This window comes from Argopecten irradians, chromosome 2 (genome assembly GCF_041381155.1).
Source record: "Argopecten irradians isolate NY chromosome 2, Ai_NY, whole genome shotgun sequence".
NCBI lineage: Eukaryota > Metazoa > Mollusca > Bivalvia > Pectinida > Pectinidae > Argopecten > Argopecten irradians.
Genome location: NC_091135.1, coordinates 69,859,190 through 69,874,135, shown reverse-complemented (window position 1 = coordinate 69,874,135; position 14,946 = coordinate 69,859,190). Strand labels below are relative to the sequence as shown.

General features: G+C 36.4%; 1 protein-coding gene across 1 annotated transcript; it reads left to right on the top strand.

Moving 5' to 3' along the window:
• The first annotated feature begins 1,151 nt into the window (after window positions 1-1,151).
• LOC138316342 (uncharacterized) lies at window positions 1,152-3,243 on the top strand. Its single transcript, XM_069258031.1, has 2 exons — window positions 1,152-2,059; window positions 2,257-3,243. Exons 1-2 carry the CDS (start codon window positions 1,672-1,674, stop codon window positions 2,877-2,879), a joined length of 1,011 nt encoding a protein of 336 aa, XP_069114132.1. The 5' UTR covers window positions 1,152-1,671; the 3' UTR covers window positions 2,880-3,243.
• The last annotated feature ends 11,703 nt before the right edge of the window (window positions 3,244-14,946 follow it).

Genomic DNA, 14,946 nt, shown 5'->3' with positions numbered 1-14,946 from the left:
TGTTCAGTTGATGCAAATATTTTACCAACTTTAACTATATTGCTTGCCGGTACTTTATTTTCTAATTGAGAGAAATTGTAAGTTTTAGGTTATATCATAAGCCATTACTCTTTTAAGTGAATTTTTATCAAAGTCACTTTCACGGATGGAATAAACGCAAGGCGTTCAAGATGAACCGAGCTGATTTCATCAGGTATGTCTTTCTATCAGCAGCACCCTGGAAAGGGACTCCTGCCGTTTCGCCTAAAAGGGTTCCAGCAAATGAAATGTCATATTTGCTTATGATAGTGGTGAAGACACTGGGCCCAAATTCAGTCATGATTTCCTACAGAAACCTGTTGCGGAGAGCTCTGGAATGATCACAGTTAGCACAGAAATGAACTATGGCGTCGTGGAAGTGCTGAAGGCACAAAACACACACTATAGTATCATGGGTGACTGATAATGTCAACATGGAACACAAGCAGTAAATTACCTGAACATCCAATAAGGATGTTGCTGCTTGCAACATGACGTACGGTTTGTAGGATGAATGACACAGCCGAATTTGAAACATCTCACTTTCAAGGCCGCGTTTTCAGTAGATGATATTGCGGTATTCACTATCGACTTCTATTTACATTTATAGGGAATGAACATGACCTGAGGTACGTGTCAAGATATGAGAGTAGCTCGTATCTTTGAAGGACTCCAACGATATCTGGAAGGTATCCTTTGCCACAAGAAGATCCTGGTTTTACTACTTGTACATTCAAATAGGAATACAATCGTGCGGTGAAGATTCGCTTGACTAAAAACGACTGTTATAAGGATATGTAAACTACTAGTGTGATGTAAACACTTAACTGATAGGCTCTATAATAGCCGTATTAAGCTGTTTCTACAGTGTAGGAGAATATATTGTATATATAGTGTATATTTTAATGCTTTCGTAACATATATTGATTTTTTTTTCTTTTTTAACATTACGGTAAAACCCATTTTGCAAATTCAAAACTCTCCACTAGGGATAGCATTGTCTATTATACGCTTCATACTGAGAGGATAATTATCAATTTGATAAAACTATACACTGAACGTCAATAACTATATTTATTATACCTTTATTTCTTTTTCGCTATATAAAAAGTAGTCAATAGAAATGCTATTAAAATGTTCACTGTCATAAAAAGCTATTCCCCGGTAAATAGTCATTTGGACTATTTACCGTGGGAAAAGGCTATTTACCTGCATTCAAATTTGGCGGACTTTCCCTCTATAGCGATTTTGATTGGACGTCATCTGACGACGTTTCATGACGTCAGATGACGTTTATGTGACGTCATTGACGTTCCATCGCAAAGCGACAAGGCTGGTGTTTGGGAAAATGGCTGTAAACGGAACACGATTTGACAACTTCGACGAGGAAACACTAACAAAGTTGGTAAACGAAAGAGACAGTGCAAAAACCCAACAGGTCATCAAAACTGCGGTAAACATCTTGAAGGATTACTTCCGAGAAAAATCACTTGGAACGATCAGTGAACTTGAGGGTGAAACAAGCGAACATGTGAACGGTATTCTTCGAAAGTTTTACGCGGAGTTGAAAAAAGTTGATGGATCCCGATACACTAAAACAATCCATGATTACAATCAGGTATGGATTGCAAAAGTACTTTTTAAAGAAGCGCGATGGATGAGGATATTATAAACGCCGACGCATTTAAGAAAGCAAATGAAATGTTCAAGTCGGTGTTGGTGAACCTAAAAAAGGCGGGATTAGGGGATACGAAACACAAAGCTCCAATTGATGCAAAAGACATGGAGAAGCTTTACGCAAGTGAAATCTTTTCTACAAACACCTCGGAGGGATTACAAAACCGGACAATATTTGAATATCTATACTATTTCTGTAATAGAGGCCGTGAGAACCTGAGAGATATTCAGAAAAATGATTTCAACATCAATACTGATGCTACAGGGAGACGATACGTCACCGTCACCAGTCGGCAAACAAAAAACCATCGAGGCGACGATTTAAGAGACAATGACAAGGAGGGACGCATGTATGATCAACCAGGTACTGTAACGTTGATTTTATTGATAGTTTTAATATTTCAAATTTGAAAAAGCGTATTTAAAGGTGTAGCTTATACAAACAATACCAAATTCGTTTACAATTACGTCGTGTTCATTTTTCATTAGCATTGACTTTTGTCATTTGTATGAGTCAAGTAAATAATGCATTTCATTTTCCTTCCTCTTCATATGTTTCAGGGAATCCTAATTGTCCTGTGGCTACTATTGAGAAATACCTAAGCAAATTAAATCCTAACAATGACAACTTCTGGCAAAGGCCGAAGAAAACTGTCGATCAGAGCATGAATGTGTGTTATGATAATTGCGCTGTAGGTAAAAATACTTTGAACAATTTCATGTCACGGCTCAGCAAAGATGCAGGTCTCTCTGTTAAATACACCAACCATTGTATACGGGCAACATGTATCACGACGCTTCACCAAAAGGGAGTCGAAGCAAGGCACATCACGGGCATAAGCGGGCACAAATCGGAAAACTCTATCAGGTCTTATAGTGAGAGACTAAGTGAAAACAAGAAACGCCAAATTTCGGACATACTAAGTGAAAATGTTGTCCCAGCAAAGTCTCCAAAACTACACAACTCTGTCAACGGAAATGAACTAGCTACATGCTCTTCCAACCTCCAGCTTCCCGACTTTTTAGACGACGAATTCGAAAGTATAATGGCTGACATTACTGCATATGAGCTAGCCGCTACTAGGACAAATGTCTGCAATAACATCCCAATGAGTACATCAGGCTATATTCCAGGAAATTTCCATCTCAATAATTGCAATGTTACCATCAATATCACAAAGTAGAATTAACTGGATCATATAAATACTGACTGTTGTTATGGAATATTATATATGTTATCTTATTTACTGTTTGTGCATTTCTTGAATATCAATAAAATTTCATTAATTTAATACAGTATTTCAGTTGTGTTTTTTGTCAGAACTATAATTATAAAACACAGACATGGTCAGAGGTATGGGTATTATGGTGACGAACATATTACCAATAAAATGTTCTTGATTTTACGCGTCATTTAATCACGATGACATCTTCGTCACTGTAATAGTATACACCATGTATGCTTTTTACATAGCGAAAATGAAGCAAAGGTATAATAAAACACTTATTGAATGGGTATATTCGGGAAATAGCACTTTTATGGTTCCCCTCGACACGAGCTATTTTCCTCGGCTTCGCCTCGGAAAATAGTTCGTTTCTCTGGGAACCATAAAAGTGCTATTCCCCTCATACCCATTCAATAAGTGTCTAACAATCTATAGGGTAAACCGTTTGAATCTGTACCACGGCGTGAAATATTGTCATTCTCATTTGTTGGAGTTATCTCCCTCTAACTCATATTTTTAAACCAACGTAAAATGGTGTCAAGGATTAGCATCCAGGGTAATTATAAGATTGGTGTCAAGGAGAAACTTCCATCCAGGGCCATTATAAGATGGGTGTCATGTATACACTAACATCCAGGGTAATTATAAGATAGGTGTCAAGTATACACAAACATCAAGGGTCATTTTAAGATGGGTGTCAAGGAGACACTAACGTCCAGGGTCGTTATAAGATTGGTGTCAAGGATACAAAAATATCCATGGTCATTATAAAATGGGTGTCAAGGAGACACCAACATCCAGGGTCATTATAAAATTGGTGTCAAGGAGACACTAACATTCAGGGTCATTATAAGATGTGTGTCGAGGAGACACTCATATCCAGAGTCATTATAAGATGTGTGTCGAGGTGACACTCATATCCAGGGTCATTGTAAGATGTGTGTCGAGGTGACACTCATATCCAGGGTCATTATAAGATGTGTGTCGAGGTGACACTCATTTCCAGGGTCATTGTAAGATGTGTGTCGAGGTGACACTCATATCCAGGGTCATTATAAGATGTGTGTCGAGGTGACACTCATATCCAGAGTCATTATAAGATGTGTGTCGAGGTGACACTCATATCCAGGGTCATTGTAAGATGTGTGTCGAGGTGACACTCATATCCAGGGTCATTGTAAGATGTGTGTCGAGGTGACACTCATATCCAGGGTCATTATAAGATGTGTGTCGAGGTGACACTCATATCCAGGGTCATTGTAAGATGTGTGTCGAGGTGACACTCATATCCAGAGTCATTGTAAGATGTGTGTCGAGGTGACACTCATATCCAGGGTCATTATAAGATGTGTGTCGAGGAGACACTCATATCCAGAGTCATTGTAAGATGTGTGTCGAGGTGACACTCATATCCAGGGTCATTATAAAATTGGTGTCAAGGAGACACTAACATTCAGGGTCATTATAAGATGTGTGTCGAGGAGACACTCATATCCAGGGTCATTATAAGATGTGTGTCGAGGTGACACTCATATCCAGGGTCATTGTAAGATGTGTGTCGAGGTGACACTCATATCCAGAGTCATTGTAAGATGTGTGTCGAGGTGACACTCATATCCAGGGTCATTATAAGATGTGTGTCGAGGAGACACTCATATCCAGAGTCATTGTAAGATGTGTGTCGAGGTGACACTCATATCCAGAGTCATTGTAAGATGTGTGTCGAGGTGACACTCATATCCAGAGTCATTGTAAGATGTGTGTCGAGGTGACACTCATATCCAGGGTCATTATAAGATGTGTGTCGAGGAGACACTCACATCCAAAGTCATAGTAAGATGTGTGTCGAGGTGACACTCATATCCAGAGTCATTGTAAGATGTGTGTCGAGGTGACACTCATATCCAGAGTCATTGTAAGATTGTGTCGAGGTGACACTCACATCCAGAGTCATAGTAAGATGTGTGTCGAGGTGACACTCACATCCAGAGTCATTGTATGATGGGTGTCGAGGTGACACTCATATCCAGGGTCATGATAAGATGTGTGTCGAGGAGACACTCATATCCAGAGTCATAGTAAGATGTGTGTCGAGGTGACACTCATATCCAGAGTCATAGTAAGATGTGTGTCGAGGTGACACTCATATCCAGAGTCATTATAAGATGGGTGTCAAGGATACACTAACATTTAGGGTCATTATAAGATGAATGTCAAGGAGACATCAGCATCCAGAGTCATTATAAAATGGGTTTCAAGGAGACACTTACATCCAGGGACATTATAAGATGGATGTCAAGGAGACATCAATATCCAGGGTTATTATAAGAAATGAGTCAAGGAGGCATAAACATCCAGGGCCAGTATAAAATGATGTCAAAGTGACACTAACATCCAGGGTCATTATAAGATGGATGTCAATGTGACACCAACATCCAGGGTCATTATAAGATGGGTGTCAAGGAGACAGTAACATCCAGTTTCATTATAAGATTGGTGTCAAGGAGACAGTAACATCCAGGGTCATTATAAGAAGAATGTCAAGGTGACACTAACATCCAGTGTCATTATAAGATGGATATCAAGGTGACACCAACATTCAGGGTCATTATAAGATGGATGTCAAGGTGACACTAAAATCCAGGGTCATTATAAGATGGATGTCAAGGTGACACTAACTTCCAGGGTCATTATAAGATGGATGTCAAGGTGACACTAACATCCAGGGTCATTATAAGATGGATGTCAAGTATACACTTACATCCAGAGTCATTATAAAATGGATGTAAAGGTTACACTAACATCCAGAGTCATTATAAAATATATGGCTAGGACACAATTAGATCCAGAGTCATTATAAGATGGGTGTCAATAAGACACCAACATCCAGGGTCATTATAAGATGGGTGTCAAGTATACACTTACATCCAGAGTCATTATAAAATGGATGTAAAGGTTACACTAACATCCAGAGTCATTATAAAATATATGGCTAGGACACAATTAGATCCAGAGTCATTATAAGATGGGTGTCAATGAGACACCAACATCCAGGGTCATTATAAGATGGGTGTCAAGTATACACTTACATCCAGGGTCATTATAAGATGGATGTAAAGGTTACACTAACATCCAGGGTCATTATAAGATGGATGTCAAGGTGACACTAACATCCAGGGTCATTATAAGATGGATGTCAAGGTGACACTAACATCCAGGGTCATTATAAGATGGATGTCAAGGTGACACCAACATCCAGGGGCATTATAAGATGGATGTAAAGGTTACACTAACATCCAGAGTCATTATAAAATGGATGTAAAGGTTACACTAACATCCAGAGTCATTATAAGATGGATGTCAAGGATACACTAACATCCAGAGTCATTATAAAATGGATGTAAAGGTTACACTAACATCCAGAGTCATTATAAAATGGATGTAAAGGTTACACTAACATCCAGAGTCATTATAAGATGGATGTAAAGGATACACTAACATCCAGAGTCATTATAAGATGGATGTAAAGGTTACACTAACATCCAGAGTCATTATAAGATGGGCGTCAGGGATACAATTACATCCAGAGTCATTATAAGATGGATGTAAAGGTTACACTAACATCCAGAGTCATTATAAAATGGGCGTCAGGGATACAATACATTAAGGCATTGATGATGTAAGGTACACTAATCCAGGTCATTATAAGATGGATGTAAAGGTACACTAACATCCAGAGTCATTATAAGATGGATGTAAAGGTTACACTAACATCCAGAGTCATTATAAGATGGATGTAAAGGTACATACATCCAGGGTCATTATAAGATGGATGTAAGGTTACACTAACATCCAGGTCATTAAAGATGATGTAAGGTACATAACATCCAGTCATTATAAATGGATGTAAAGGTACACTAACATCCAGGTCATTATAAGATGGATGTAAAGGTACACTAACATCCAGAGTCATTATAAAGATGGATGTCAAAGGTTACACTAACATTCCAGAGTCATTATAAGATGGATGTAAAGGTACACTAACATCCAGGGTCATTATAAATGGATGTAAAGGTTACACTAACATCCAGTCATTATAAGATGGATGTAAAGGTTACACTAACATCCAGAGTCATTATAAATGGATGTAAAGGTTACACTAACATCCAGAGTCATTATAAGATGGATGTAAAGGTTACACTAACATCCAGAGTCATTATAAGATGGATGTAAAGGTTACACTAACATCCAGAGTCATTATAAGATGGATGTAAAGGTTACACTAACATCCAGAGTCATTATAAGATGGATGTAAAGGTTACACTAACATCCAGAGTCATTATAAGATGGATGTAAAGGTTACACTAACATCCAGAGTCATTATAAGATGGATGTAAAGGTTACACTAACATCCAGAGTCATTATAAGATGGATGTAAAGGTTACACTAACATCCAGAGTCATTAATAAGATGGATGTAAAGGTTACACTAACATCCAGAGTCATTATAAAATGGATGTAAAGGTTACACTAACATCCAGAGTCATTATAAAATGGATGTAAAGGTTACACTAACATCCAGGGTCATTATAAGATGGATGTAAAGGTTACACTAACATCCAGGGTCATTATAAGATGGATGTAAAGGTTACACTAACATCCAGGGTCATTATAAGATGGATGTAAAGGTTACACTAACATCCAGAGTCATTATAAGATGGATGTAAAGGTGACACTAACATCCAGAGTCATTATAAGATGGATGTAAAGGTTACACTAACATCCAGAGTCATTATAAAATCATTATAAGATGGATGTAAAGGTGACACTAACATCCAGAGTCATTATAAGATGGATGTAAAGGTTACACTAACATCCAGAGTCATTATAAGATGGATGTAAAGGATACACTAACATCCAGAGTCATTATAAGATGGATGTAAAGGTTACACTAACATCCAGGGTCATTATAAGATGGATGTCAAGGTGACACTAACATCCAGGGTCATTATAAGATGGATGTCAAGGATACACTAACATCCAGAGTCATTATAAGATGGATGTAAAGGTTACACTAACATCCAGAGTCATTATAAGATGGATGTAAAGGTTACACTAACATCCAGGGTCATTATAAGATGGATGTAAAGGTTACACTAACATCCAGGGTCATTATAAGATGGATGTAAAGGTTACACTAACATCCAGAGTCATTATAAGATGGATGTAAAGGTTACACTAACATCCAGAGTCATTATAAGATGGATGTAAAGGTTACACTAACATCCAGAGTCATTATAAGATGGATGTAAAGGTTACACTAACATCCAGAGTCATTATAAGATGGATGTAAAGGTTACACTAACATCCAGAGTCATTATAAGATGGATGTAAAGGTTACACTAACATCCAGAGTCATTATAAGATGGATGTAAAGGATACACTAACATCCAGAGTCATTATAAGATGGATGTAAAGGTTACACTAACATCCAGAGTCATTATAAGATGGATGTAAAGGTTACACTAACATCCAGGGTCATTATAAGATGGATGTAAAGGTTACACTAACATCCAGGTCATTATAAGATGGATGTAAAGGATACACTAACATCCAGAGTCATTATAAGATGGATGTAAAGGTTACACTAACATCCAGAGTCATATATAAGATGGATGTAAAGGTTACACTAACATCCAGAGTCATTATAAGATGGATGTAAAGGTTACACTAACATCCAGAGTCATTATAAGATGGATGTAAAGGTTACACACTAACATCCAGAGTCATTATAAGATGGATGGTAAAACATCCAGGTCATTTTAAGACACTTACACTAACTCAGAGTCATTATAAGATGGATGTAAAGGTTACACTAACACAGGTCATTATAAGATGGATGTAAAGGTTACACTAACATCCAGAGTCATTATAAGATGGATGTAAAGGTTACACTAACATCCAGAGTCATTATAAGATGGATGTAAAGGTTACACACTACATCCAGAGTCATTATAAGATGGATGTAAAGGTACACTAACATCCAGAGGTCATTATAAGATGGATGTAAAGGTTACACTATGTCAAGGGTGTAAGTACACTAACATCCAGAGTCATTATAAGATGGATGTAAAGGTTACACTAACATCCAGAGTCATTATAAGATGGATGTTAAAGGTTACACTAACATCCAGAGTCATTATAAGATGGATGTAAAGGTTACACTAACATCCAGGGTCATTATAAGATGGATGTAAAGGTTACACTAACATCCAGGGTCATTATAAGATGGATGTAAAGGTTACACTAACATCCAGGGTCATTATAAGATGGATGTAAAGGTTACACTAACATCCAGGGTCATTATAAGATGGATGTAAAGGTTACACTAACATCCAGGTCATTATAAGATGGATGTAAAGGTTACACTAACATCCAGAGTCATTATAAGATGGATGTAAAAGGTTACACTAACATCCAGGTCATTATAAGATGGATGTCATATATTATAATGGATGTAAAGGTTACACTAACATCCAGAGTCATTATAAGATGGATGTAAAGGATACACTAACATCCAGAGTCATTATAAAATGGATGTAAAGGATACACTAACATCCAGAGTCATTATAAGATGGATGTAAAGGTTACACTAACATCCAGAGTCATTATAAGATGGGCGTCAAGGATACACTTACATCCAGAGTCATTATAAGATGGATGTAAAGGATACACTAACATCCAGAGTCATTATAAAATGGATGTAAAGGTTACACTAACATCCAGAGTCATTATAAAATGGATGTAAAGGTTACACTAACATCCAGAGTCATTATAAGATGGATGTAAAGGATACACTAACATCCAGGGTCATTATAAGATGGATGTAAAGGTTACACTAACATCCAGAGTCATTATAAGATGGATGTAAAGGTTACACTAACATCCAGAGTCATTATAAGATGGATGTAAAGGTTACACTAACATCCAGAGTCATTATAAGATGGATGTAAAGGTTACACTAACATCCAGAGTCATTATAAGATGGATGTAAAGGTTACACTAACATCCAGGGTCATTATAAGATGGATGTAAAGGTTACACTAACATCCAGAGTCATTATAAAATGGATGTAAAGGTTACACTAACATCCAGAGTCATTATAAGATGGATGTAAAGGTTACACTAACATCCAGAGTCATTATAAGATGGATGTAAAGGTTACACTAACATCCAGAGTCATTATAAGATGGATGTAAAGGTTACACTAACATCCAGAGTCATTATAAGATGGATGTAAAGGTTACACTAACATCCAGAGTCATTATAAGATGGATGTAAAGGTTACACTAACATCCAGAGTCATTATAAGATGGATGTAAAGGTTACACTAACATCCAGAGTCATTATAAGATGGATGTAAAGGTTACACTAACATCCAGGGTCATTATAAGATGGATGTAAAGGATACACTAACATCCAGAGTCATTATAAGATGGATGTAAAGGTTACACTAACATCCAGAGTCATTATAAGATGGATGTAAAGGATACACTAACATCCAGAGTCATTATAAGATGGATGTAAAGGTTACACTAACATCCAGAGTCATTATAAGATGGATGTAAAGGATACACTAACATCCAGGGTCATTATAAGATGGATGTCAAGGTGACACTAACATCCAGGGTCATTATAAGATGGATGTCAAGGTGACACTAACAACCAGGTTCATTATAAGTGGGTGTCAAGTATACACTTACATCCAGAGTCATTATAAAATGGATGTAAAGGTTACACTAACATCCAGAGTCATTATAAAATATATGGCTAGGACACAATTAGATCCAGAGTCATTATAAGATGGGTGTCAATGAGACACCAACATCCAGGGTCATTATAAGATGGGTGTCAAGGAGAAACTTACATCCAGGGTCATTATTATAAGATGGGTGTCAAGGAGAAACTTACATCCAGGGCCAGGCCATTATAAGATGGATGTCAAGGAGACACCAACATTCAGGGTCAATATAAGATGGGTTTCAAGGAGACACTAACATCCAGTGTCATTATACAATCTTTATTTCATTTAGCAAATAGGCTAAAAAGCCTTTGTGCAAAACAAATACAGACATGACAATGGTAAACAGACTTTTCTGGAAAAAGAATGTACACTATATATATATATATAAATCAAAAAAAAAAAAAAAAAAAAAAAAAAAAAAAAAAAAAAAAAAAAAAGAAATCAGCGAAAGGATGCACATAACAAATATATCAATTATCAAATAATATTGAATTTCTAACTTCATTAGCCTTGTGAACAAAGATAGCTAAATTTTTTAACAATGCTACTATTTTCTGAAATCAAGAGATCCATAAATTTAGTCATATTAGGCCTCAACCAAAATTTCTTTTTTAACAGTTTTGATCTAATATCTACATAAATAGGACATTCCAAGATAAAATGATATTCATCTTCAATTTTTGCACAATTAAAACAATATCTCAAATCGACTGGAATTGGATTAGGCTTGTGCCACCGACCTGTTTCTATGTACAATCTATGTGATGATGTTCTAATCTTTGTTAGAGCTTTTCTATATTTTTCAATATTTACAGTATCGAGATAACTCTTATCTCCAAATTCATTTGTAAACAATAAATAACATCTTGCCCTTGGCGAATCTACCAGCTCACTATGCTAGTTTTGTATAAAAATATCTTTAACTCTAGTTTAGAATAACTCTAAAAATACCTTTTCGTTTCCAACTTGTTGTTCTAACCAAACATAACCAAAACCATACGTACATAATAATTGTTTTACTAATTTTGCCCAGTTAATTATTCTATATGATTCAGCTTGTTGATAAAGTTCATCATAGACTGACTTCACCAATACATTTTTCTTATGATGGACAATCTGTAGCCAATACTTAATTATCTTAAAATAGGTTTAGTGGCAAAGATCATAATTCTCCGTAAATAAAGTTGTTCTGTGTCGAAGTTTTCACTCCAAGCAGTCTTTTACAAAACCTTAAATGAACCTTTTCTACTGCCAACACATAACTCATTACGGGACATACTAATTTTTCAAATAAATTATATGCATGTTTAGGTGAAAGGCTAATAATTTTTTGCAATTGTTTTTCCAGCTGAAAAAGTGATTTATTTCCTTGTCCTGCTAGAGTTAATTGGGCATCGGAAAATGACCCACTGGATGACAGTACTAAGCCCAAAAAAGAAAACTTTTTAACTATCTGCACCTCCTCCTCACCCAAATAGAATTTTAAATCTTCTGGTAATCGACCACCGTTTCTGAAAATCATGACCTTGGTTTTCTCAACATTTACTTTTAATTTCCATCTATCACAATAACCGTGCAGAATATCCAGACCCTTTTGTAATCCAGTACTAGTGCAGGCCATCAAAGTGATGTCATCTGCATAAAGTAATATAAATAATTTCAAAAAATTTATTGACACCCCTTCAAAGTCTTTTAAAATAAGCTCTTCTTCAAGATCTATAAGATGTGTGTCAAGGTGAAACCAACATCCAGGGTCATTATAAGATGGGTGTCAAGGTGACACCAACATCCAGGGTCATTATAAGATAAACGTCAAGGTGACACCAACATCCAGGGTCATTATAAGATGGGTGTCAAGGTGACACCAACATCCAGGGTCATTATAAGATGGGTGTCAAGGAGTCAATAACCTCCGGAGTCATTATAAGATGGGTGTCAAGGAAACAATTACATCCAGTGTCATTATAACATGGGTGTCAAGGAAACAATAACCTGCGGAGTCATTATAAGATGGGTTTCAAGGAGACACTTACATCCAGGATCATTATAAAATGGGTTTCAAGGAGACACTTACATCCAGGATCATTATAAGATGGATGTCAATGAAACACCAATTTCCAGGGTCATTATAAACGTGAACGGTAGATTGATAATCCAAGTAAACAGATGAACTTAGTGAACGGTTGATTGAAGTACAATAATACAGATGAACTTAGTGAACGGTCGAGTGATAATCCAAGGAAACAGACGAACTTAGTGAACGGTAGATTGAAGTACAATAATACAGATGAACTTAGTGAATGGTCGAGTGTAATTCAAGGATATAGATGAACTTAGAGAAATGTCGAGTAATATCCAATAATACAGATTACTTAGTGAACGGTCGAGTGAATTCCAATGATACAGATAAACTAATTGAAAGGTCGAGTGATAATCCAAGGAAACAGATGAGCTTAGGGAACGGTCGAGTGTAATTCAAGGATACAGATGAACTAATTAGTGAACGGTCGAGTGATAATCCAATGATACAGATTACTTAGTGAACATGAATTTAGTGAACTGTCGAATGATAATCTAATGATACAGATGAACTTATTGAAAGGTCGAGTGATTATCAAATGATACAGATTACTTAGTGAGCGGTCGAGTGAATTCCAATGATACAGATGAACTTAATGAACGGTCGAGCGATATCCAATGATACAGACGAATTTAGTGAACGGTCGAGTGATAATTCCATGATACAGATGAACTTAGTTAAAGGTCGAGTGATAATCCAAGGAAACGGATGAGCTTAGTGAACGGTCGAGTGTAATTCAAGGATAAAGATGAATTTAGTGAACGGTCGATTGATAATCCAATGATACAGATTACTTAGTGAACATGTATTTAGTGAACGGTCGAATGATAATCCAATGATACAGATTAAATAAGTGAACGGTCGAGTGATTATCCAATGATACAGATTACTTAGTGAACGGTCGAGTGATTGAACGGTCGAGTGATAATCTAATGATACATATGAACTTAGTGAAAGGTCGAGTGATAATCCAATGATACAGATGAACTTAGTGAAAGGTCGAGTGATAATCCAATGATACAGATGAATTTAGTGAACGGTTAAGTGTAATGCAATGACACAGATGAATTTAGTGAACGGTCGAGTTATAATCCAATGATACAGATGAACTTAGTGAACAATCGAGTGATAATTCAATTAAACAGATGAACTTAGTAAACAGTCGAGTTAAAATCCAATGATACATATGAACTAAGAGAACGGTCGAGTGATAATTCAATGAAACAGATGAACTTAGTGAACAGGCGAGTGATAAAGAAATGATACAGATGAACTTAGTGAACGGTCGAGTGATAATTCAATGATACAGATGAACTTAGTGAACGGTCGAGTGATAATCTAATGATATAGATGAACTTAGTGAACGGTTGAGTGATAATCTAATGATACAGATGAACTTAGTGAACGGTCGAGTGAAAATTTAACGATACAGACGAACTTAGTGAACGGTCGAGTGATAATCTAATGATACAGATGAACTTAGTGAACGGTCGAGTGATAATCTAATGATATAGATGAACTTAGTGAACGGTCGATTGATAATGTAATGATATAGATGAACTTAGTGAACGGTCGAGTGTATTGCAATGATGCAGATGAACATAGGTCCGTTTTTCTTTACCACCGAGTTCATTTACATGATACTATAATATAAATATATGTGTATACTGTTGCTCCACAGCTGGCAAATGGTATTTTTTCACTATCAAAAACAGGAGCAGACGATTTAGTATTTTTCTTCAGTTACAAAAGTTACTTTCTTTACACCATTACCACTATTGAAGAGTTTGAGCTTCTAATTTTACTTCAAGTTAAAATATGAAAAATAATTAATTGCATCCCGAAAAAATTTCGTGTCACTATATCCGATATGGAAGGAGGTACTGATTGCGCAGGGACCAAAGGCGACGTAAATTATTATTATTATTATTTTTTCTGTTAATCAGACAAATATACATTCACGATCAAACACCAATTATTGTTCAACTGAGGAATATCATTTATGCTTTGTCGGCGGTGGAGCATCTTTAAAAAGTCGTGCCAGGTCCCTGTGTATTTCACCTGCGTTTTTATCTATCTGCTCTTAGGTAGCTTTGTTAAGGACTCTTGCTGTACCTAGTCATAGTTACTAATGTAGATTTA

Coding starts and splice junctions, on each gene's coding strand:
- LOC138316342 (XM_069258031.1), top strand. CDS start 1,672: ATGGATGAGGATATTATAAACGCCGACGCATTTAAGAAAGCAAATGAA. Junction 2,060..2,256: donor ACGCATGTATGATCAACCAG/GTACTGTAACGT, acceptor CATATGTTTCAG/GGAATCCTAATTGTCCTGTG.